Here is a 24,580-nt window from a genome sequence, read left to right as displayed (position 1 = left end):
GGCTAGGCTGAGGTTCAGACTCGGTCTCTCTTATCACAATTTGGGAATTTAGACTCGGTCTCAAGTTTGAACTTTTTTCGAGGTCGGGCCGGGATGAGGGGAGGCCGGCCTGGTCCGGTTTCATCCTTACTCTTGCTGAAGACGGTAATAAATGAAGTCAAGAACACCAGTAACGGTTTCTTTGCTGGGAGCCGGCGAGGTTCGTACTTCTTGGGACACCCGCAGCTAATCTTCGGACTGATAACAGGGGAAGCAGCAGCGGTCGCGTTCCTATCGTCGCCATGGCCGTTTTCCGGCTCGCCGCCGTGATCAAGAAGCCATCCGGCGAGGATTTTCTGGTGGCCCGGCAGGCTCCGCCGCCGCCGCTGCGGGAAGAGGAATACCAGAAATTCGTGGACTCCGATCTCTGGGACTTGCCTTCGGCGTCGCTGAACCCTCTGGAGGGTGAGATCCGGACCGAGCCGCTCATTGAAGGCGCCGATTCTCTATCAGATAAGCTTGAATTGAGGCGATTCGACGTCTATTCTGCTCTAAGTCAGGTGATTCGCTTCTCTTCTGCTGGGGTTTTGGGATTCGCGCTTTGATTTGTTATCTCTGTTGGAATGACCTTGTTGATAAATTTCAAGAACATTGAAAATTGAGGGTATGTGAAATCTTTCATGCTTTTTGACGCTCTTCCTCTCTTTTCTCTTGCTTCAAGAAAATTTCTGGTTTACAATCTCATTACAAGATATCAACTTGAAATATTTCGCGCTTTATTATGCTCATCCAATCCTGTCTCTTATTTCTACGAATTTCGTAAATTGACGTCGACTTAGGGTTCGTTAATTGAATAGATCTGCTAAAACATCTAGGAGCAGTAGGAATTAGCACTGGTTAATCAATAGCGTGTTAATTCAGTATCTCGTCAATCATGCTCTTCTTGGGTGGGCTATTGGGATATCCATCATTTGTCGGGTTCTGGTGCTTTAAAACTCTGGTTTCAAATAATACATATACATACATATATGTATGTATGTATGTATGTATGTATGTATGTATGTATGTATGTATGTATACATACATACATACATATATATATATATATATATATATATATATATATATATATATATATATATATATATATATATATATATATATATATATATATGATTCATCAAGCAAGTTCAAGAATCACTTTATATGCGATTCATCAAGAAATTTCAAGAATACATGGATAAATCATACATATAGACCACATAATTAAAACATCCATTGAACTTTGCCTCATGTTAACCAAACCTGAAAAATGAGACCAACCAGGAGATGCTACGCATTTAATATATACATTTTTTTTTTGGAATGCCAATGGATTCCAGTAAGAAATTGAATTCCTTGTGCTAATCTGCTTGTTTAATATTCCACATTAATATTATTTGTAATATACTACCGTAGATATAGTGCATTCCTCAAGAACTTAAAAATTCTTTGCCAGTATTTATACAAGTATGGTAGTTTGAAGAAGGTTTTATTATATTTATCTTTTCAAGTGGGTAAACACATTCCTTTTCCAACTAATCTAGTGGGTTCAAATTACTGGCATTTTAATGATAAAACCTTACCTCTGATATTTCTTTCTTATGTCTTCTCATATAGTTTTGCTTGATTATCTATAATGAAAGGGTAAAAATGTTGAAATATATAGATTCTAGGTTATGCTTTATCAGTTTGTTTGCTTCAACAAGTGATTGGGAACTTAAGAAAACAACTGGACCACTGCAACATGACAGTCATTCTCATGTTCTTTTCTACCAACATTGTCTTCATACTGTTGCTTATTTAGGTTCTGTGGCAAGTGGGTTTGGTAAATGCAATCAGTGGAAGGTGGCAACTGTTGAAGTATGTAGAAGAAGCTGATTTCGGTCCAGAACCTCGAGTGGACACTATTTTCATCCTAGGGAGATTGGAATCTGAAGAGGAAATTTTACAAGGTTAGCGTGCATATTTATGATACCTGAACATTTTTTGGTGTGATGGTAACTGCATCTCCTGTTTAAAGATGTTGGTTGAGCTATTAACATAGACATGGATGCGTGCATGTTGGACCGCAACTCTGTAGCAACAATTTAATAAATTGTTCATAGTGGCTGGAAATCTATTTTACAATATAGTTCATAAGTAAAGATAAATCCATATGGACCTTTTTGTAATTTTATTGCCATGGTCTATTGGCCTGTTGATAAAGCAAGCTAGACAGAGAGTATCTCTCCCCCCTGCTGCCTCACCCAGCTGCCTTGAGAGAGGAAGAGATTGGATGGTTTGTGGTGCTGGTCAAATCTAAGTCTGATCTTCTTGAGTGGGGCCTAGGTTTGGGTTGGCTTAGGAATTAGTCATGTCCGGTTCTGTTTATGATGTGGCCCATTAATGGGCCAGTCCAAGAACAACATCCTGAATATCCAACTCCAAGTTTCTTGAAGATAAAAGAGCATAGGAGGGTGGATTGCATCTTGAAGCCATGACTTCTGGATACTTATTAGCAGATGCTAAATGATTTTTTTTTCTTTTATACATACATTACTCCCCAAAATATTTTGGGACAGTCAGTTTTGGAAACAAGATGCTTGCATCTTATGCCATCTTCATTTTTGATAACTATCTTTGTTAAGTGTTATAGGTCTACCTAAAATAAAATTACTTTAACCAACAAATGTCAAAATGCATGCAATCACTGTAAAATAACAAATATTAAGGGGATCTTAGGTATGCAAATTTGTCATGTGAGCCAAGACGATTCAGTGGTATTTATTAAAAAATGTTTACAAATAAATCAGAAATACTTTATTAAGAGTTTTAGTATACCATCATATATGGAAGTCCTCTATTTATGGAAAAAATTAAGGTTGTTTTTACAGAGTTTTTGATTTTTCCCTAGAACAAATTTAAGGTTTATACTAACAATAGAGGCATATGACTATTTAACTAATTCCTATTTTACTTTTTGAAATTGCCTGACTATAGCAAACTTTATGTTTATACCAATTAATGAGATATGTCCAACTATTTCGGGAATATGGCTGTTAGTCTTAGCAAGGTGTTGTGATCCAAGATGAACCATACCTTTTTTATACATGGTCAAACTATACAATCATAGTTTAAATATATTATTATACATTTGAATAGGAATGATTGGTGAATGAGGTGACCTTGAAAAGGACTGATTGGTGAATGAGGATTCATAAAGCTAACCTTAAATAGTTAGGACAAAGCTTATGAATATGGTTCTGATTACATACGTAAGTATAGTTTACCTATACCTATGTCGTTTTATTCATAAAGTGATGAGGCAAATCATGTTTTTGGCATTTTAAAGGATTGCAATGCTGGCACTTTGAAAAAAAGTGTTTGAATATGGACATCTGTATTTGGCTGGGCTTCAGTAACAAGGTGCTTCTATCTGCCTATGGAGTATTAGTGTAAAAGACTGATTATCATGTCAAGCTGTCTAAGCTTTGTTGTGCATTCAAAAGCATTAGCACTTTCAAATCTTATTATAGCTTTACTGTGAAGGTTGTACTGATTGTATTGAGTTTGTCCTTTTGGCATCAAGAAGCATTACTGATACAAGACTCCAGTTCTTGTCATGTGTTCTGCTATATTTATAGAATATGTACACAACATTAATGGCTAGTTGTTCGTATTTTTTGCTAACATTCTCACTACAGCTTCCTTACAAAATTTAACATATTCTTGGAAGCCATCGTAATTTATGGTCCAATTCAAATCGATGTTCTATCGGCAACTAATCATTCATTGTTAAGAAGTTAATTCATATTTCATGCTAATATGCATGAGGTCTGTTGCTAGGAAGATTTATACAATACTTTCTAATCATGCAAATGCAGAGTCATGTAAGTGGTTGTCTATGGAGAGCGCCTTACAGTTGCTTTTGGAAGTGAAGCCAAGTGTTGATCGTGTAGGACCTTTTGTAGTTATTGGACTTCTCCCTGATTCAGCTGTGACATCAAGGTTGAGGACCACATCTACATTGCATTGTCAGGTTCTCTATATTTTCACCTGAATATGTTCTGTTATAAGGGTTACGGAAGTTCCAGTAATTCTAAATGTGCTATAACATTCATTTTATTATCTTTTTTATGGATGTTGTTTCTGATCTACAAGGTTGTTTTTCATTAGTTAGTATAGGATGTACTTCTATTTTTTAAAAAATATAACCTTTTTTTTTTTTTGGTAAAAGATAGGAGGGGAGGGGGAGGGACCAGCCCACCCACGTAGCAGCCCCATTACTGGGCCCCCCTTCCACTAGGGAATGTTCGATACAGGTCGCAGGTTTCGCGTGCCTTCCCCGACCCGTGGGCTCACCCCACTGGGTTCACCGCCTCACGTGTGGGTACGTCACCCCAGCGCCACCTTGGTACAAGTGGAAGGAAAGCATAACCGCCAACAAGCCAGCCGAGCGTGGGGCATCCGGTCCCCTAATTTAATCGACGCCCGCGCGTTTCGAACCCGGGCAACTTGGGCGGAATTATCGCCCCCTTACCACCAGGCTACTACCTTGGTGGCAAAAATATAACCTTTTTGCCATCTCAAAACAATGACTTGTTACCTTGGTTAATAAAGCATAATTTTATGATCATTTGATAATTTTGTCTAATCCTATCATGTCATTCTGTCAGATATGTGTGCTTTGTTATTTGTTGGGTGTCTATAAACTTGAAATCTTTTATGTTGATCCGAGCCACTCACAATTAGTTATATGGATAATTCTGCCCATGGAATTATAAGTAAATTATTTACCTGAAGGCATGCCTGCTAAGCCTAAGCATCAGTGGAGTCAAGCCATTAGTTTAACTCTTCTTAGGTTTTGGGCATGCTTCTGCTTGATTTTTTTTGTTTTTAATATTCCAACTGCAGTTATATTAAGAATATTCGTCTGACAATATTTTCCTTCTCATTTGGATGATCATATGGTTCTTGGCTGTTCTGTTCATCTGTGATACATTATGGAAGTTCCCCTTCTTTATCTGCAAATAAATTTATAATCCATGTGTGATATTTTCGTGTTATTTCAATGTTATGGGAGACATAATAAGGTCGAGACTCTACCTGAAGATATCCATTATTGTATATAAGCTAATTGCTTTTATACTTCATGTTATTCTGTTGTTTGCTCGATTTGAGTTTTTTCAGGTACATATATATCCTATTTCCAGAGTAATAGTATTACTGGAAGAGATTTGACATAAGAAGACATTTTTATTTTAATCAGGAGTACCCACCTGGTATCATGCTTGTACCAATGAAGAGTAGAACAAGAGAGCCTTTCCATACAACAAATCTAGTTGTCATGGTACCAAATAATGCCACTGATAGATCAGAACATTCTAGTTTTATTACTTATGGAGATGCATTATTGATGGATCCTGGATGCTGTTCGCAACTACATGGAGAGGTATGGGCATTTGAACTTTCAGTTAACTTTAATCTATCAATGCTCGGTGTCTATCAATTTTTGACAGCACGAGAAGTCATCATTACTGTGTGGTATTTTGATATGCAAAGCCTGGAAGACCGAATAAACATCATTTTGAAAGGTCCTGCATAAACTGGAAAAACATGTTCCATGCCACCTTTCAGTAGTTTGCTCAGTCCCAGTTCAGGTTCATAATTGGCCATTTGCTCTTCCTTTGTGAATTGGGTTCAAGTGGGGTAGGATGAGAAAAACTTAGTTCTATACACTTATGTTGTTTAATGTCAATATTTATTTTGATTTAGTAAGTCTATTGAGAATATGACATAGATTCATCAATGCATATTAGATAAATAATAAAGTATACTTTTTGAACAGGTTTAGAATAAGAAAGACAAGGAGATTTGATACGATATTTGAATAAGTCTCCATATAAAATTCATAATTTTCTTGTTATTCCATGTTAGATTGAACTGCACTGTGAACTACATTGGTTCATCTTGAACCAATTTACAGTTCCAGCTATCTTCCACCCCTATGTCGTATGTGCCTTAGTGGAGTTTCTACCTCGCCACAATCGGTTGCGCTAACATACCCTTCGTCCACCAGCCTTTTAGCCCAAGCTCAACACCTCCCGACATCAAATTTACAAAATAAACAGTGAAAAATTAGAACCCTTAGATCGTTAATAAAAGAAAATAAGATGTATGATTGGAATAAAAGTTCAAACACTCTCTAATTTTATATAGTAGTTGCATAATTTAATTTGTACATAAATTTGACCCAACATGTTACCGACATTTGTGAGACTAACAGTCTAACTGATGACTCAAGTTCCCAAAATCCAAAATCTTATCCCTTCTATGTGGAGAATCCTGCTGACATGGACCTCTTAAATCCCATGCTATTTAAATTTTCAGTAATCCAATGCACCCAGAATCTTTGGAATACAATAACTAGTAATGCTAAATTCCGAATGCTATCAAACTATATTGTGAATTGGTACATTTTGTACCAATTTGTAAGTCATTCACATGGCCAGCGAATTAGGTACCCCTGCTTCAAACATTTTGATTTGTGATGTAGCCATGAAGCAATAACTAATTCTTATAGCTGACACATACAAATGCTAAAACATAAAATTTTTTAATCCCTCTTATTTGCCTTGATATTACATAACATTGAGTAGTCCCTTACTCTTTTACCTATAACCGTTCGCTGGCTGCCATTGCTGCAGTCAAAGTTGGAAAAAGGTGAAGTAGCATATATTTTAAAATATTATCATTATCAATTATTTATAATATCTGCCAGCAATTTGGACAGCATGCATCACATTACTTGATGTTGCACTTGTCTGCAGGTGGCAGTGGAGCACAGTGTCAGGTGCTTAAACTTGAGGAATTTGATTTAGATGAATAATTTTTTGAGATTGTTGTCTTTTTCCAGACATTTTTCTGCTAGTCAAATAAGTCAGATTATGGAATATCATTAATCCTTATGTTCATGTAGGCAAATGACCTGCATTTTACCTAATATCTAAATCTTTACTGTACCTTTCCTTTTTCTATCTTTTCTTCCCTGTTTTGTAATACTTCATCTGTGATCAGCTAGCAGATCTTGTAGCTGCACTTCCAAGAAAGTTAGTGGTCTTTGTTACTCATCATCACTATGATCATGTTGATGGTATGTTTTATATTTTATGCTGCTGCATATGAATTATATATAGCTTTTTTTATTCCTATGCTATTAGCTAATGAAATTCATGAAGGTTAAGTGACATGAAGACTGCATATATGTACTTGCCATTGCTGTACTTTACTGTAATGCATGTAAAGGTCGATGTATTGATTAGGTACACTGCCATGTAACTTGGCATGCATGGCATAATACTTTACTTTAAAAGCTCCAGTGTTCTTTTTTTGGTTCTGCTGAGTTGTCCTTATTGTAGTTATATGTTAAAAATGCATAGCATGGATACCTTTTGTAGCCATTATCATATCCTACAAGAATTCTTTGTCCTTATATTTTTCTTTTAGTTTTTACTAGCTTCAATATACCATCTAACGTGTTACATATATTGAATGCTTATAGCTGTATTGTCTACTGAGTATAAATCATTGTTCTTTCATCTTTGTTTGAAAATGACTTCACATCCCAGTATCATCTGTGGGTGTTCTATGTCGGGGCCTTGACCTATTCTGATTGTATATATTGTGTTATTGCCTCTCATTAGGGATCCTTTTGGGCCGGGCCTTACATTGTATAAAAAGGGAAAAAAAATTTTGGGCTTCATGTAAAGTTTTTTGAAGTTATTATGAATTCTCTACTTATTTGTTGCCAATTTCTACTTCTTTTTTGACATATAAGGTCAGACCAGATGATGCTTTCAGTATAGCAAAAATCATTATGCGGTGGTGGAGTGCCAGTAGTCCTTGAATTGCTCCCTTTTTTGTCCTGGCGACGTGGGTTTCTTTGGCTGGTTTTTGGGGTGAAATTCACATGGAGTAAACTATAAATATGGATCTTGAATCAATTAATAATTATGCTTCCAGTTCTTGGATTGTACAAAATTTGAGCTCCTTGAATGTCTTATCTGCCAATTAAGAGATCAAACCAGTAGACTCACCAACATTATTGCATTCTTAGCTCTTTCATAGATACAATACATTATTTTCTTCCTTCCTGGACATGCATGCACGTCTACAGGCTGCAGTGGCAAAAAACAGATGTAAGCATAAGGATAAGGTGGGCAGTCAAGTAGAATCTAGCTCTAGGTTATATACATAGTGCAATGTTTACCTCGTTTGAATCTTATGTTTGTAGAAGAGTGTTTATGGAGACTAGCTCAAGGTGTTGTTTGAATCTTATATTTGAACTGAACACCTTGTATTACTGTTTAACAGTGGTTATGTGGTTTGCTGGGTTGATTTTAGGTCTTTCAGTCGTCCAGAAATGCAATCCTGATGCTACTCTATTGGTGCATGCAAACACCATGGGCCGCATTGGTAATTCCTATTGTACTTTCTTTGAAGTTTGCATTTTTTTTATGAATTGTGCTTTTAAATGCTCTGAACAACAAGTATTCCCCAGTTTTACAAGTTTTTTGATGTTTACTGTTCTGTGATGCCAGTCCCACATTTAAATGGTGATAATGAAGAATTGATCTTATGTAGGATGCTGGACATTGCTGGTCATAAAAGAAGTAGGCATACTCTGCAGTGAATCCAAATTCTCTTTTCAACACTAGAATATCTAAGTAAATGCACCCTTAAAGTAAATTTGGTGGTTCTATGTATGATGTAGCACTGAATAGGAAAAAGTTGAACAATCCAGAGAGGGATAAGGCTTGTTGATCATGCATAAATATAAAACTGTCTTGTTTCTATTTTGATTTTCAGATAAAACTGTATAAGAAAGACTCCAGAGGACAGTCTCCAATAATGTATTTCAAATAAGAATGTCTTTTTTTTGCCCTTCCCTTTTCCATTTATATCTGCTTGACCCAATTTTTGGAAATACAAGTTGCTTCATGATCTCTTTTAGTATTTTTCAGTGATCATCTCAAATTTTCCTTACCTTCACCAAAACGTTTGACCTAGAATTCTGTGTGTGTGTGTGTGTGTTGCAGATAGCATATCAAATTTCATAGAACATGAATCAGCAGATCAGATTTGTTTAGCTAGAGTTTGTTATTGATGTATCTCTGTTGATGCAAACCTTTTTATGTTACATACATATGTGTTGATAAGGTGCGGTCTAGTGTTTTGATGCTCAATGTAGGTTTTTGTCTTGACAAAACATTAAGAGATGCTGGCGGCTACTAGTTTATTTGTTTACTAGGTATATTTATTGCTCGGGGGAAATGCACATCCAGTTCTAGGACAACAGATCTATAGCTTTTTGCTGTTGTGGGACACTTCTCCAGTTCCTTAAGCTGCTGTTGCCACAATTAATAGAATTTATGAGATAGAAATGGCTTGTTCTGGCCATCAGATTAGTGTTTTTGCATTAGCTATGTTGTATCTATGTGCCATAAGGATTCAAGTATAAGCAGTCGCAAATCATTTAATGATTATTATGAACAACAATATTCGTCCCTGTACCCATTGTCCTTTGCCAAAGAGTGTCAATTCCATGAAGAAATGTCTCATTGAAGTGAATATCTGCTTTAAAGGACAAAAATTTAGACTGAAAGGACAAGGCTTTGGCTTGAAAATAATTCTTAGATGGATCAATAGAGTCTATTATCATCGTAAGACAACTTCCTTTCAGTCAAAAGTTAGTATGATGTTCAACAGCTTGTCAACTGGACAGTCGCTGATGCTTGGAGGAACACAAACAGACAAACAACCCATTTCTGGGTATGTGTTATACATAAGCACCTGCATGAATATCTAATAATTCAAGCGCCTGTATAGCAAATGATGACTGAGATACCGTACTTTAGCAGAGTAGATATAATCCAGATGCATTCTTCTCTTTTTTATAACTACTTGAAAATTGGACATTATTTTGTAGTTTCTGGTGAACTTTACTGTCAAATACAGTTTTTTTTTTTAAATTTCATCTTTACTTGTTATGATGTGACAGGAAAATGGACTCTTAAATATTCCCTAATAACTGGCGGGGAGAAGATTTGCATAGGTGGTCAGCAATTGGAAGTTATTTCTGCTCCTGTATGAGATATTCAATTTTAATCTGTTTCAAGAAGACCATAACATTTCACATCGGCATAAATTTGATTTTTAGATTAGTGGAAATCCTTGCATTGCATTTAGTACATAAGTTTGCAGACACAAATATTATCTTTAATAAGAAAAAATGATAAATTACTGCTTCATTTAATAAAAAAAATTGTTAGGAAAAGAAATCACCCTGTGACTGTTATATGATATGAATCATAAAAAGATGCCTCTCTTTGGTATTTGTCAAAAGTTAAGGAGTAATTGTTCATGAGGATAAACAATCTCATTAGGATTTGAAGCCAAATTTTGATGATGTCATGCCCATTGAGCAAGGCACCACACTGATGGTGACATATATAAAATCCCATAATTTGATGATGAAGAAATACAAAATGAATACCACACCAAGTATGATATACATACATATACATGTATCATGTATGTGTGTGTGATGTGCGTACCTATGTACGTATGATCATGGAAGACTAACAGGCTAATGAACTTTCCTCAGCAACTCTGTGTCTCTTCTACAATCATGCCAAGAGTTTTTCATGAAAAGCTAGACTTAACGTACAGAATATGGCAGATATGTCTTTCGAGTTGGGAATTCATGGAATAGGTAGCGAAACAGTGGTATGAATATTACCATGCAAAAGGTGACCAACGTGCAGCTTTAAGAAGGGTGGTGCTTAAAGATGCATGATAAACATGCACCAAATCAGTAGAGGCAGAAGCTACAAAGATGTGGCTTTGGTGACCAAGGAGGTTTGCAATTATGTTGACATCGCACTCAGGGAAACTAAATGATGCATGACTGATAACCATAGAAAGGGACATATGTTGACAAAGGTGACTTGATAAAAGTCTATGCAAAATGTGCAAAAGATGACTTGGTAGCTTTGGTATAAGATCTGTAGGAAATTGCAGTCATTGACTGATAATCATGATGTATAACTAACCTACATGCTACATATTACATGTAAGATACAGCATATATAGAATAATACACTACAAGATTGGCACAACTGGAAGTCAGCATGCCGCTGCTTAGGTCTATGTTGAATGTGCTAAGGATTACACATTATCATCATCCAGTATCTGATAAATGTTGTGTTATAAATGCACTACCAAATGCTAATGTTATTTAGAAGCTCATGTAGTGAACTAGCATCCATGCCATATTAATCTACACACACCATGTGCATTATAGCATTGTGACAAACACAGACCACCACCACGGGCACTGATACCCTCAGACCCATGGGGAAAGACAAGGCCTTAGGGTCTGATGCAATTGACCTGTACAAATCATGCATGTATTCTACTAGACCTGATTCTAATCTTTCACTACATGGGATGATACAACCATATGGAGGACAGTAATAAGATGCATCTTAATAAAAACATTCTTGAGTAGTAGGATGGGTAGAAGCCCAACCTAAAACCAGAGTGAGCGTACCATCGAACCCAGGTCTCTCGTATGGGCACAAGACTTTACTAAATCTGGCAGCCTGCACATGATGATATGATGACAAAAGTTATAGGAAATTCCCCTGCTTGCAATAAAATCTCTTTAGTGCTCCCTGTATAAATCATTTGAAGTCCATCACTAGTAGTATCTATATCTTGATGATGTCTTCTGAAGGCTTTGAACCCAAATGCTTCCTATCATTATTAAATTGGCATTTCTCTTCCCCCTACTTGCTTTGCTTCTTATATTCCTGTCAGGTAGAGATTGAGTACAGCAACTATCTGCTTTGCACAGAGAACCTTATTAACACATCGAGATCAATGTTAAAACTCAGAAGCTTACCTATTTAGTGAAGGTCTCCAAGCCTTAAGGATTGTATTGGTGCTACACCACAAACACCTCTAGTAGTCCCATCATAGTCATTGTTGTTATCTAGCTCTTTCATAGGTGTTCATTTGGGTGCTTGGGTGATGGATGTGCAGTAGAATGCATAGATGATTATCTGCTAATCAGCCCTGATGGTTGCCTTGCCTTGGTTGCTCTCTTTTTTACAAAGAGCCACTTCTTGTAGCTAAATGGATATGTGTGCGTATTTTGTCTAAAGGGCGTCCAAGTGCAAGAGGATCCTACCTCTGATGGGTCTTGGGTGGGTCAGATGTATGCAGCCTTACCTCCACTTTTTAAAAAGGCTTTTTCCATTTTTCTAACCTGTGACACCAAGGTCACGATGGAGCATTCTTTTTGCTGGGCCAAGATGCGCCTGCTATGTACACATATTTTATCTGATATAAAATAATTTCTGATTAATCTTTTTTAAAATATGACACATGTATGCTAATATAAGAATGAAAAACATTAGAATGGACCCAGCAAAATATCGGATTGCATTGAATAAAAGTGAAAACGAATATAAAAATAGTATTAACAACTCCACATGCTATTCGCCGAAGGGGGGTAACGACCAATTCCCAGGTGACAGGTCCATTTATGGACCGGATATCCCCCCGAGGGGGCAGGGGGATAACGTCCATCTAATCTGGAATTGAGTCAATAGTCCTTCTTTAGAATCAGTGGAAATGCCAGGGGTTCCCCAAGTCAGCGATAGCAAGTCTGCAAGACATAGCCTCAGACTCCTGGTCTGAGGTCTCATTTGTCGTCTTTTGCAAAGACGGGAGTCAACCTCTACGGTTCGGTTCGTAAGGATAAAGAAGAAAAAGGCCCCCAATGAAAGTCAGCAATAGAGAGGAAGCGAAAAGCGCTGATTCTGTTCTATACAAAAGCATGACAAATCGCCTAAGACAAACTGGTGCTCGACGTGTAGTGGTGAGCAGCTACCTGACGCCCGAGATGTGCGTTCGTACTAAGTATCCAGAAAAAAGCAGAATATTTGATGGAAGAACAGGGGATCCTTTTGAACAACCCGAACCCATATCCAGTTTATGGTCTATTTTAATCCGTCAAAGCATTGATGAATCTTGTGCTCCGCAAACGTCGACCCTCTAATGGCACTCCTTTGCTTAGGTCCTGTTTCGGGGCTCTTCCTCGCAATGGACCTTTTTGTCAGCTTTCTATCTCTCTGTTGAACATTTCTATGCCAATATGCAGTACATTTCCATTCTCTTCACATGAGCTCAACCTCCCACTAAATTGGATAACCAAGGAGGTTTAACATTCTCTACCATTTGATTTATGACAACCACGATATACTACACTATTAATGCATGCACACTCGCAGTACATACATATATGCATTTAGATTTTCATTTTAGTGTGGTGTTTTTTTTCCCCAGATTACAATATATCTCAAAGTGTCCATAATTGTGAATGATACACAAAACATTCACCATGCATGTCTTGATACAACTTTAAATGTTAGTATATTAAAACTAATATGCAATCTAATAATACTAATGATGTTGATTAACCAAAGGATAGTTAACTTTTGTACTAAGTAGGTCGCTTAGGTGATTGCCTAGGCCTCGGAGGACAGATAAGGTAGTTCCACGGTCTAGGGTCAATTGGATTGTCCGACAACCGTTTCACGCCATCTTCATTAGAATTGAGTATATTGACATGTGTAAAAGAAGTTATGTACCTTAAGTCTTCATATTAATTTTCATATGCTTAATTGAGCACACTTTTCTACATTAACAATGGTAACACTTTTCTATTTGGGATTGACTTTATGAATCTAACTATGATTCATTGAATTTTTTATCATGAGCTTTCAACCTTAAGGAGACTTCATAATTTGGTCTTTAATTCTTGTATGATGTTACTCTTAGCAACGGTTCTTGCCAAGGACTGTAGTTGGTTGCCAAGAACCAGTGTAGTAACAGCATAGTAAAAATATTTTGCTAAGATCAAGTGTAATGCCAGTTCTTGCCAAGAAACCTAAATGGCTAGTTGGTTGGAAAGAGAAGAAATATTTTGCCGGCTTTGCATTCTAAGCTTATGCTACCCCTTAGCAACACTCCCGAAGATCAATCTAGGGTTTGAATGAGTTTTTTTTTTTTTTTTTTTTTTTTTTTGTGAAAACGGCAATTTCATATAGCTCTAACGTGAGTACACCTTGCCATATCTGAAGAAAGCAAAAAATACAGTGGGGGCGGGAGCCCCGCCGTGGAAGTCCAACAAAAATCCCCTGAATGTCGTGCAACGTAAGAGGTGACCCAGTCTGCCACACTGTTCGCCTCCCGGAACACATGTACTGCCTCGAAGTCGTCCATCTCCAATGCCATCCTGCGGGTCTCCCGAATGAGAGGATGTCCATCACCATATCTGTCCGCACCCTGAATCCAGTCGATCACTATAGAGGAATCCCCCTCGAGATGCACCCGCCTAGCGCCAAGCACCCGTCTCGCATAGGACACACCCTCCCAAGCTGCCCGTAGCTCGGCACCCACTACTGTGAGCCCAGGCGTATATCGGCCACCCGCCACACCAGCCGTCCAAGATGATCTCTGATGACAAATCCAACCCCGCCGGACCTGCCCTCTAATGCAACACTACCATCAAAACTCACCTTGAGATAGCCGGGGGGTGGGGGCACCCAAGAAGCAAACACAAACCTGGGCGCTAGAACAGCACAATGAGTACCCCAGATGTCCCTGGCCGTCCCGGGAGGGCACAAGTCGAGGCTGGAAGAAACCTCCCCAGCCTGAAGTACAGCTCTGTCCACCACCATCCTCGTCGTGAGCCTCCTGTCCTCAAACAGACGTGCATTCCGATCCAACCAAATATGGTAGGCCAGATATGCTCTAAGTATACCCGCCTGGACGAACCTAGGGCTCCGCATGGAAGCCCGCAACATATGTAACAGATCCTGTGCCGACTCCACTGAACAAGGAAGAGGAACCGGTGACCTCCTCCATATCTCCCTAGCCCTGGGGCACTGCAGAAGGACATGCTCAATGGTCTCCACCACATCTGTGCACAACACACAAACTGGGGGATCCGCACTCCCTGCCTGACTAGCACACTTCTGGTAGGTAGGCATCCCCAGGCCACCTTCCAGATAAAAAGTGCCACCCGCGGATGGATACGCGTCCTCCAAATCCATCCCCCCTCGATCTGCCTGACTGGCTCCCCACTGAAAAGTACCATAAGATCCCTAGCCCGCACCTGTGACCGCCCCGATGGTACCCAAATCAGCCTATCAGACTCCCCTCTAGAGGGCACCGAAATAGCCAAGATCAACTCTGCCAGCTGCTCCCCAAACACCTCTCGGACCAACCCCACCCTCCACCTGCCCTCATCTGGGAACATCAGATCGCTGACCCTACAACCGGCTAAGCGTCCGGAGTCCACCATGGTGGGCAAGCGGCTGATCGGCTGCGCAGTCACCCAACGGTCCTCCAGCACATCAATCGAGCGTCCATCACCAACAGTCCATCTGATCTCCGGCAGTACCGCCCCAGCTCTGGCACACATCTCCCTCCACACTGGAGAGTGGTGACGGGCTGCTCTTCCTTCAGGAATCAAAGCTCCATACTTAGCCCTCAACAACGAGGACCACATGCAATCGGGCTCCATAACAAATCTAGCGACATGTCGCGCCGCTAGAGCCTCCCGCCTCACCATCAAAGACTGTACCCCTAAACCACCCCTCCTCGTCGACTGACACACCACCTCCCATGCCAGCAGATGAATGCCATCTCTACCACCCTGCCTCCCCCAGATAAAACATCTGAGAAGCTGCTCAATGGTCCTCAAAACCGCCACCGGGATGAATGTAGTAGAAAGTAGATAAGTAGGGATCGAGGAAAGGACTGACCGAACCAGCGTGATCCTCCCCATCATGGATAGTGAGTGCCTCTGCCAACCCTCCACCCTCTGCCGGATGCTAGCCTCCAGAAAAGTACAATCCCTGCCGCGAAGCCGCCGACCAGACAGCGGAACTCCCAGATACCTCAACAAGCCATCCTGCTCAGCCACCCCCAAAATCTCCATGATAGGGTTCTTCTCCTCTCGTCTGGTCAATGGGCTGAAGCAAACTGCAGATTTCGAAAAATTAACCCGTTGACCAGATATAGCACAGTAGTCCCGTAGAACCCTACCCAGCACTCGGGCGTCCTGTCGTGTCGTCCGGGCCAGTAGCAAAAGATCATCCGCAAACAGCAGGTGAGAGATCGCGGGGGCACCCACTACCGGTCTGTAAGCATCCAGCTCCGGAGAAGATACAGCCTGATGCAAGAGTCTGGATAAAGCGTCCGCACAGATAATGAACAATAGGGGAGAAAGCGGGCATCCCTGCCGCAAACCACCTGACGACACAAAGAAACGGGAGGGTGTGCCATTCACCAAGATGGCGAAAGAAGGAGCCCTGACACAACCCATAACCCACTGAATCCAAGTCTCCGGGAAGCCAAACACCTGCAGAGACTGGTGGACAAAGTCCCACCGCATCCTATCATAGGCCCTCTCCATATCAAGCTTGACCCCCATCAAGCTCCTCCTCATCGGGGCCCTCCCCAGATCGAACATGAACTCCTGAGCTATCAATACATTGTCGGAGATGCTCCGACCACCTATGAAAGCACCCTGCTCCAAACTAATCAATCTCGGGAGTAAGTCCCTCATCCTGACAGCAAGAATCTTCGCCGTTGCCTTATACAAAGTGGTACATAGGCTGATCGGTCGAAAGTGACCCGGCTCAGTAGCAACTTAAACCACCAACCTACATTAGCAACTTAAACCACCAACCTTGTGTAAAAAATATCAAGTGATATGCAATAGTATGTTAATATGTTGATAATTTTGTACCTTATCTAATCCATTTTTTTAACAAATTAATCATTGGGCACATACCATGCTCTTTCTCTTTTGGTGCCCAACATTTCCACTATATCATCCTTATGTAATCTAACCATGAGTATGTGGTTCCGATTTCATTGTTTTTTCTTTTAATACTTACAAGGCAATATGTATGTCTTTCAGGGTCATACAGATGGTCATCTTGCTCTGCTCCATGTTAGTACAAACACGCTTGTCGTAGGCGATCATTGTGTAGGGTAAGAATTTTAATCCAAGATATGAAGAATGTTTTTATAATTTTCAACTAAATACAAACAAAGAAGGATAGCTATAGTAGATGGCCCAATGAAAGGCTATTGCTTAGATGTCTAATTATATGTGTCAAACCATGTAATATACATAGTGCTAAGAACTTTAAATATTATGTCAATAGTTATGGGGATTGCTTTTAGTTAAATTACTTGGTATAATGCAAATTATAAATGTAATCTTTCAAGATGAAACTTCAAAATGAAGGTACAAAGAGGATATGAGCATTAGTATTTTGTGGACTTGCATGAATTTCATGAAGGTATTTGATCATTGGTATCTTATTGAGTGACCTTTTCTTGATTGTCAATATGATGATACCATCAATACTGCAAATTTATGGCAGTGCCCTTACAAAGATTATGTAGGTCTCATGCTTTTGGTTGCAATAGTTTTAGCGGTCTTAGAAGTTTTGAAGTTTCTGTCAAAAAATAAGAAAAATATTTGAAAATGTAAAAAAAAACAAAGGAAGCCAGGCAAAGTTACTAGACAATATTATGCTATAATAGATTCTTTATATGTCTACATTGATAATCTTAGTGATCCAGAAGGATCACCAAACTTGTTGGGATCACTTTGGCCACCTTGGAAAGGCTTGGATGGGGTCTAGGAGGGAAATCCACCGTATCCAAGGCTAATTTGCACAACAAAACTCTCGGAGGCCATAATTTTCTTGTATAGGGCCCGTTTTCAGTAACTACATTTTAAAATTAACTTTTCGAGTTCTATGCTTGGGTTTTGTCGCACCCATTGATGTGGGGTTTTGACAATGTTTGTGCCTCGAAATGGGATGGTCAAAGTAAAAGTTTTCTTTTAGATAAGACTTTTTGTACAATGTCCGATTTCAAGGCTCTTCTTTTCGAAATTGAACAACTTTTTGAGTATGCTTGGGGTTTATCTCATCCCATTGATGTACGGTTCTGACAACGTTTGGACCTCAAAACAGGCTTATCAAAGTAAAAAATTTACTTATCGACTTTGATTGGGCATATCTTCCAAATTGGGAGGAATCAGATGATGCGGCAAAAGGCAAAGTTGATATAGAAGTCGAGATCGAGCTTCAGAAAGATTTTAGCTTTTTCGTGATTATTTCTACTTGTCACTGGCTATTTAGGAAATATGTAACCTATTTTAACTAGAAGGGGAATCCGACTCGAATTTTTTAAGAGCATACCTCAATAGTATAATTAAAGGATATGTGTAACAATTTTGTTCGTTTTTTATGGAAGTAAAGGGCTTAGAACCCCATTTTCGAAAATTCTTAATATTATCTATTATTTTGTTTGGTGAATTTTGAGTTGAGCGGGTTGAAAAAAATTCTTTCTTTTTTCTAATTAGATCTCTCAGTGTGAAGTTAATGTTGCATATAAGTAAGATTACACATACTAGTTTTTTTTATATATCTACTTCAATTGGTCAAAAATTCATTATGTTGGCAATTGCGAAGCTTTTTAGTGCCTAGTGCAAATTATTATTTTTTTAGTAGCACTTACAGATGTGTTGAATTTGGCCATTCTTTCTCATTATTTTGAGGTTATGTGGCTATTTAATCAAATGAATGTAGTATTTTTTTTTAATTTTGTGCCAAAATGATGTTGTTCTTGTGAAATGAATTGTCTTTAGTTGTTCACACTAATTTTTATAAAGTATGGAAATATGATTATTAAAATATAATAAGGTAGCAATTGTGAACACTAATTCTTTAGTTGTTTCCAATGCTTTGGTGTTTCATGGTTATATTCTTTGTAGCTAGTAGGCTATCTATTGAGTAGTTTATTAGGTAGCAATTGATGAAAGATGGCAGGCAAACAAAAAGTTTAAATCTCGATACTTTTGAGGATATCCTAGATGCATCTGTAGATGCTGGTTCTTTTTATGTTTTGGGTCCTTTTAATCCTAACAAGTAATATAAGATACTCTAGGTCTGCTCTTAAATGAACTAAGCCTTCTTGCACATTTTTATTATGGTGGTAAATAGGAAGGATCTTGTAAAGTATTTATGGTACTTTTATTTGCATCCTTGGAATGATCCTTTGCTTGATAGTAGTTTAGTTCTCCATACAACTTCTCCCTACAACTCCATGATCGATCCTTTCTTCTCCTTCTATTGCTCTGTTTTCAGCTTTGTGAAATAAAGCCTCTAACAAGGCCGAGAGACACCATTTTGGTGGGAAATGAATCGATCTTGGCGGTAAATGAAGGCCATATGTGATCAAAACAATACAGCTTTGCCCCAGATTGTGCCACATAAGTAAACTGAGGGGTAACGTGTGAGGCACGTGATATTTTCCGTTATCTATTTAACGACCGAGTGACGAAGGGATCAAATTGTTAACAAGTTATACGTTCGGAAGTCAAATTATGAGAAATTGAAGTTCAAGGTTTAAATTAAGTTGGGACATAAGATTCAGGATTTTTTGTGAAAATTTAGCCATTATTATATTATTATAATAATATGATATATTATATTAGTATATAATATAATATAATGTGATGCATCTAATACTAGTTAATAATTATAGGGTTTGATTCATGACCAGAATCGAAATTGGAATGGGAATTGGAATAGCTATATTCCCTGATGTATTCGGTTTGTGACTGAAATCGGAATCGGAATCAGAATATGACTTGAATACCAGAGAAGATACAGGATTGGGTTTTTTGGGGAATTGGAGCATTCCCCATTTTTCCTTGGAATTGTAATCGGAATGGGACTCACCCCAACTAAACGGTTAGAATGGTAGTCACTCATTCCCATTTCCATTCCCATTTCCATTCCAGTGCCCAACTCGCCCAACCAAACATGCCCATAATTTAATATTTTGGTGTCTAAAGTATTACAATTATTATTACATATTGATATATCCTTATATTAATATAATATTATCATAATATATTAATTTGATATTATTTAGTATAAAATTACAATAGCATTATATTATAATATTATTTTCATATTAATATAATATAGTGTAAAGTTCAAAGTATTTTGGTCACACAAACATCTTTTTGACGGGCTTCATAACGCACTTTAAGAAAGAAGCTCCAAATTGGTGCTTTTGGGAGGACCAGAAAATTCTTTCAGTTTTTTTTTAACTAAACACCCACCCATATATTGCCTAGAAGTGCTTTTGGACTCTAGAAAGCGCTTTTGTCCCCTCCAAAAAGTAGTCCGAAATGGGGCTTCATCCGGGGGTGCTTTCTTTTTTTAGGAGGCCAAGCAAAAGGATCGTTTCCTCCTTTGCTGGAATAAGGATGATTATTTCCATTTCTTCATCCATCTTCCTTTGAAATCCTAGCATGGTTGCCATTTTTGGAATACCCCTACCTTCTCATGATGTTAGATTGGCTGTCAGAGGATTATTTCAAGCATTTGGAATTGATAATGCTTTGGGTGAAAGGTGCATTCATCTCTGGTGCACTCTCTTAGAATTCCACATTCTTACCTTCTTCTCTATCATGTCTTGGGAAATGATCATGATGAGACTGATTGTAGCAACAGAATGTGACATAACGTCAAATGCCACTGATAATATGAATCAAGGAACACCTCTTACACCTACCTTTTGCCTTTCCAGATGCATCAGACAAACATTATCATACGGCTAGAAAGGAGTGGTGTATATTAAATATATGCTTCCACCTAACCATTTAATCTCACAATATAACTGTAGGTGGTAAGGTGAAATCTTTATGCAAAATCTGGCATTTTATTGATGAAGTGTTTCTAGATATATGCTATTTACATTTTATCAAGCTCAAAAGGTTGTTTTTAATAGATTAATTAAGAAATGATAGAACTTTATTAATGTTACGATTGGTAAAGGTGTATCGGTGTCTTACAAAATTGACTTCCAAAACTTTTAAGGGCTTGTTTGGTGAAATCCTGTTGGATCCGAGTCGAGGTCTCTCTCTCTCTCTCTCTCTCTCTCTCTCTCTCTCTCTCTCTCTCTAAAATCCCGCCGTGATTGCGCTTGGGACCCCCTGTCCTATCCCTCGCCCTTCTCCCACTCCCTTCCTCTATGCTCTCTCTATCTCTCTCTACCAATCTTGCTGGATCCTGTAGGTTTTTGTGAAACAAACTCTAAAGGAATTGTTTTCCTAAAATGCTATAGAGAACCAGCTTATGTGTTGCTGATATATTCATGTTTGAGATTTTGTTTTTAAAAAAATTCAGAAGATTCTGTATTTGGTATCTATATAGGAAAATAATAATATTATATTTGCTATCCTTTTTCTTGGTCCCAAATGATGATTAATTTTCTATATTATCTTTTGCCTTAACTTTCTTAACTAGCAATTTATGCTTTTTTTTCCAGTCAAGGGAGTGCTGTTCTGGATGTTACATCCGGTGGAAACATGAAGGTCTTTCCTCTTATACCATACTCACTAAGTAATGTTTCTGATAACTTAGCATAAGTTATTATATCTAGATATAATATAGAAACATGGTATTCATGTGAGATTTCTCATAATTTCACTTAATTGTTGTTGCCTTTGTATAATTGGTTCCCCTTTTTGTGACCTGTCTAGAATTTCAATATTTCCCCTTGTTTTCATGCGAGGGTTAAGGTTTTGTGTGCTGTACTTTTGCCGGCCATGGTCATCAATGTACATATCCAATACTGTTTTTTATTTTGGTCATCAGCATAAACTGGCACTCATGGGCATGCAATCCAGTGGGATGGCATGCGTTGGTTGCATCATACTTTTTCTAGAAAAAACCATGTTTAACTTACTTCTGAGTTCTTATATTTTTTTTATGGAAGGAATCATAGTTTTTCTAAGTGATCAATATTATCTAGCATCATGAGTTACCAAATGCATATAAGCTCTTTGCTTCTTAACTTGCTCATTGCATTATTTAAAGTAAGTTACCATATAAATTTACTTAAACTGATGTTTAGGGACTATAAAGAAAAAATACACTTAAAATTCGTTATGTTACAAATTACAATTACAGAATTAGAAACTACATTAAGTCATGCATTCCTAGGCATCATTATATTTAATTCCGAACACCTATTTTATAGAATAACATTAAACAACCATGTTCTTGTGTCAAGAAAAAAGATGTAAAAATTCATTATGCTGCAATACAAAGTTAAAATGTACAAAGAGGTGTATTATGGTATTAGTAAATTGATGAATTTTGAATGCAAGTCGCCATTAAATAATGTATCGCTAATGGGTAATGTACACACGTAAATCATATAAATAAATAACATATTGTGTGATGTTCAGACGAACATACAGGACTCTTTTCACCCTGAAAATTAATTAATCATCGACCGGCTATAATAAAGTTGTCAATAACATTACATCACCCAAGACTTAATTAAAAACTTATATCCTGATGGTTGGAGAGATCATGGTTGGCAACTTGTTACTTATAAAGAGGTCATATTTGGGAGTGTTGATCAAAGGAATTAACTACCTGAGAGGAGTTACTAGGATTATAAGGAGTTATTCATGCAAGTAATTATTGGCAACCATTAAAGAGGCAGCTACCAAGACAAGAAACTACCTAAAATACATTAGTTATTACTGAAAATATCTACTAAGCTATAATATATGAAGAGGAAGAAGGCTTTACACATAATAAACATTTGACTATCCCAGCATAGACAAAGCTTCTATGCCCCTCCTATATACAATGATGAGCATCTAGAGAATTTTGCATCCTTGACCCTAGTCCAAAGTTCTCCAACATGAAGTCTTTCATCTTGGAGAAGATTGACTGAGCGTTGAGAGGATTCTGCATCTTTGGCCCTCATCGCCTATCCAATTCTCCAATGCGACGATCGATCCACCCTGGAGAATATTTATCGTATACCTGATTTCTTTCCTTTCATGCAATCAATCTTATTGGATAGTTTATCTAAGTTATTATTCCCTTTGCGTTCTTTCTTTGCGATGTTCTCATCCTATTAGAAATTTTAGATCCTTTTACTAAGACAAATTAAACCTTGTCTCCTGATCAACCTAGTTCTGCTAATTGATCTGGCATGCCGCCACTCCATCGACTAGCAGAATAGTTTCCCAAGGAACAAAGACATCAACTACTTAGAAATGTCTTCTTGACTTTCATATACATTTATTTTATTATAGTTTCCATTTGGATTCTTATTTCTGTTTTATATTCACATTAACAACACATGCACAATAATAGATATACATTTCTGTTAGCATGTTGATATGATTATGAATTAGTGAGAAACATATATAAATTAGGAGTTTATTGAACTAACAGATTAATGACACATTTAAATTTTGTTGAAATGAAGATACATGAACTAATAAATGCTTGTTATCTCCTCATTAAAGATAGATGTTTCTTAACCTTTCTTGATGTTGAACAGTGATTTTGTGTCCTGAATATATTTTGTGCTTGATTTCTCCCTTTTGGTCTATAACCTTAGAAGGGAGACTTTACACTTGAAATCAGCCAAAAGAAGTCCAAATGGCAGGAAGAGTTTTTTGTGTGTGTGTGGGGGGGGGGGGGGGGGGGGGGGTGAGGTGTTAATTTTGTGGTCTCTAGCCACATTAAATTGGCATGAGCTCATGATACAGACATGGATAGACATGATATGTTGGTACGTAACTACATACTGTTATACAATGGCCGTATGTTCAAAATTTTCTATTGCATGTGACAGGTTAAATTTAACTCACTTCTAGTCCTGATTAAGACCAAAAATTGTTACAAATTCAAAAATATGCAGGAAAGTATACTTTCTTTGAGATATGGAACACAAAAATTATGCTCATTCATAGCATTCCCAGTCTTTTACCAGATTCTTATGTTAAATTGTTTTTCTTTTACCATCGCTGTAGTTTGTGTTGAAAATTTGCTATTTTTCATTCGGAGACTTAGTTGATAATTATGAACCAACGGTATAAAATGCAATATTTGATCGTTAAATTCTTTATATAGATAGGAATTTTGCTAACAAATAGTTTGCCTCAAGTATTCCAAATGCTGTCATCCTAGTCTAAGACAGGCCCCTAACTGACCCACTTGGGCGCTAAGTTGTCCCTATAAGAGGACTAGCTGACTAGCAGGCATCTAGGTAGCTGTACAGTAGCCCAAGTGTGCTGGATGTGTTATGCAGGTAGGTGACCAGCTGAAACAACAATGTCTATACGGTCTCCAAACTCAGTTGTGGTATGATGATATTTACAGCAACTATCTGATGTTCCAATTGCAATAATGAATTCATGAAGCATTTATCTGCAGTTGCAACAAATAATACCTTTGACTTAAAAGTATACTGCACCTATTTCATAAAGATACGGTGTGCTTATGCATGCTTTAAAAGTTGTGCAGCATACACATCTGCTTTTTGATTGATAAGCAGAGAGCCTAAAATATTAATTTCATGTTGA

The 24,580-nt window shown here is 37.8% G+C and overlaps 1 protein-coding gene across 1 annotated transcript in view; it reads left to right on the top strand.

Moving 5' to 3' along the window:
* Positions 1 to 166: 166 nt before the first annotated feature.
* Positions 167 to 24,580, top strand: part of LOC103718831 (Metallo-hydrolase/oxidoreductase superfamily protein) — a 30,631-nt gene continuing 6,217 nt past the window's right edge. The window contains exons 1-9 of the mRNA XM_039130129.3: positions 167 to 539; positions 1,826 to 1,973; positions 3,885 to 4,039; positions 5,270 to 5,452; positions 7,078 to 7,153; positions 8,404 to 8,475; positions 10,061 to 10,146; positions 17,066 to 17,139; positions 21,511 to 21,556. Of these exons, the coding sequence (XP_038986057.3) occupies positions 282 to 539; positions 1,826 to 1,973; positions 3,885 to 4,039; positions 5,270 to 5,452; positions 7,078 to 7,153; positions 8,404 to 8,475; positions 10,061 to 10,146; positions 17,066 to 17,139; positions 21,511 to 21,556 (1,098 nt within the window). The 5' untranslated portion in view covers positions 167 to 281. The remainder of the gene's footprint in view (positions 540 to 1,825; positions 1,974 to 3,884; positions 4,040 to 5,269; positions 5,453 to 7,077; positions 7,154 to 8,403; positions 8,476 to 10,060; positions 10,147 to 17,065; positions 17,140 to 21,510; positions 21,557 to 24,580) is intronic.

Source organism: Phoenix dactylifera, chromosome 12 (assembly GCF_051530095.1).
Source record: "Phoenix dactylifera cultivar Ajwa chromosome 12, Ajwa_hap1_PhDact_Kaust_v1.1, whole genome shotgun sequence".
Lineage (NCBI taxonomy): Eukaryota > Viridiplantae > Streptophyta > Magnoliopsida > Arecales > Arecaceae > Phoenix > Phoenix dactylifera.
Note: the sequence above shows the minus strand (reverse complement) of the source record. Positions and strands in the feature narration are given on the sequence as shown.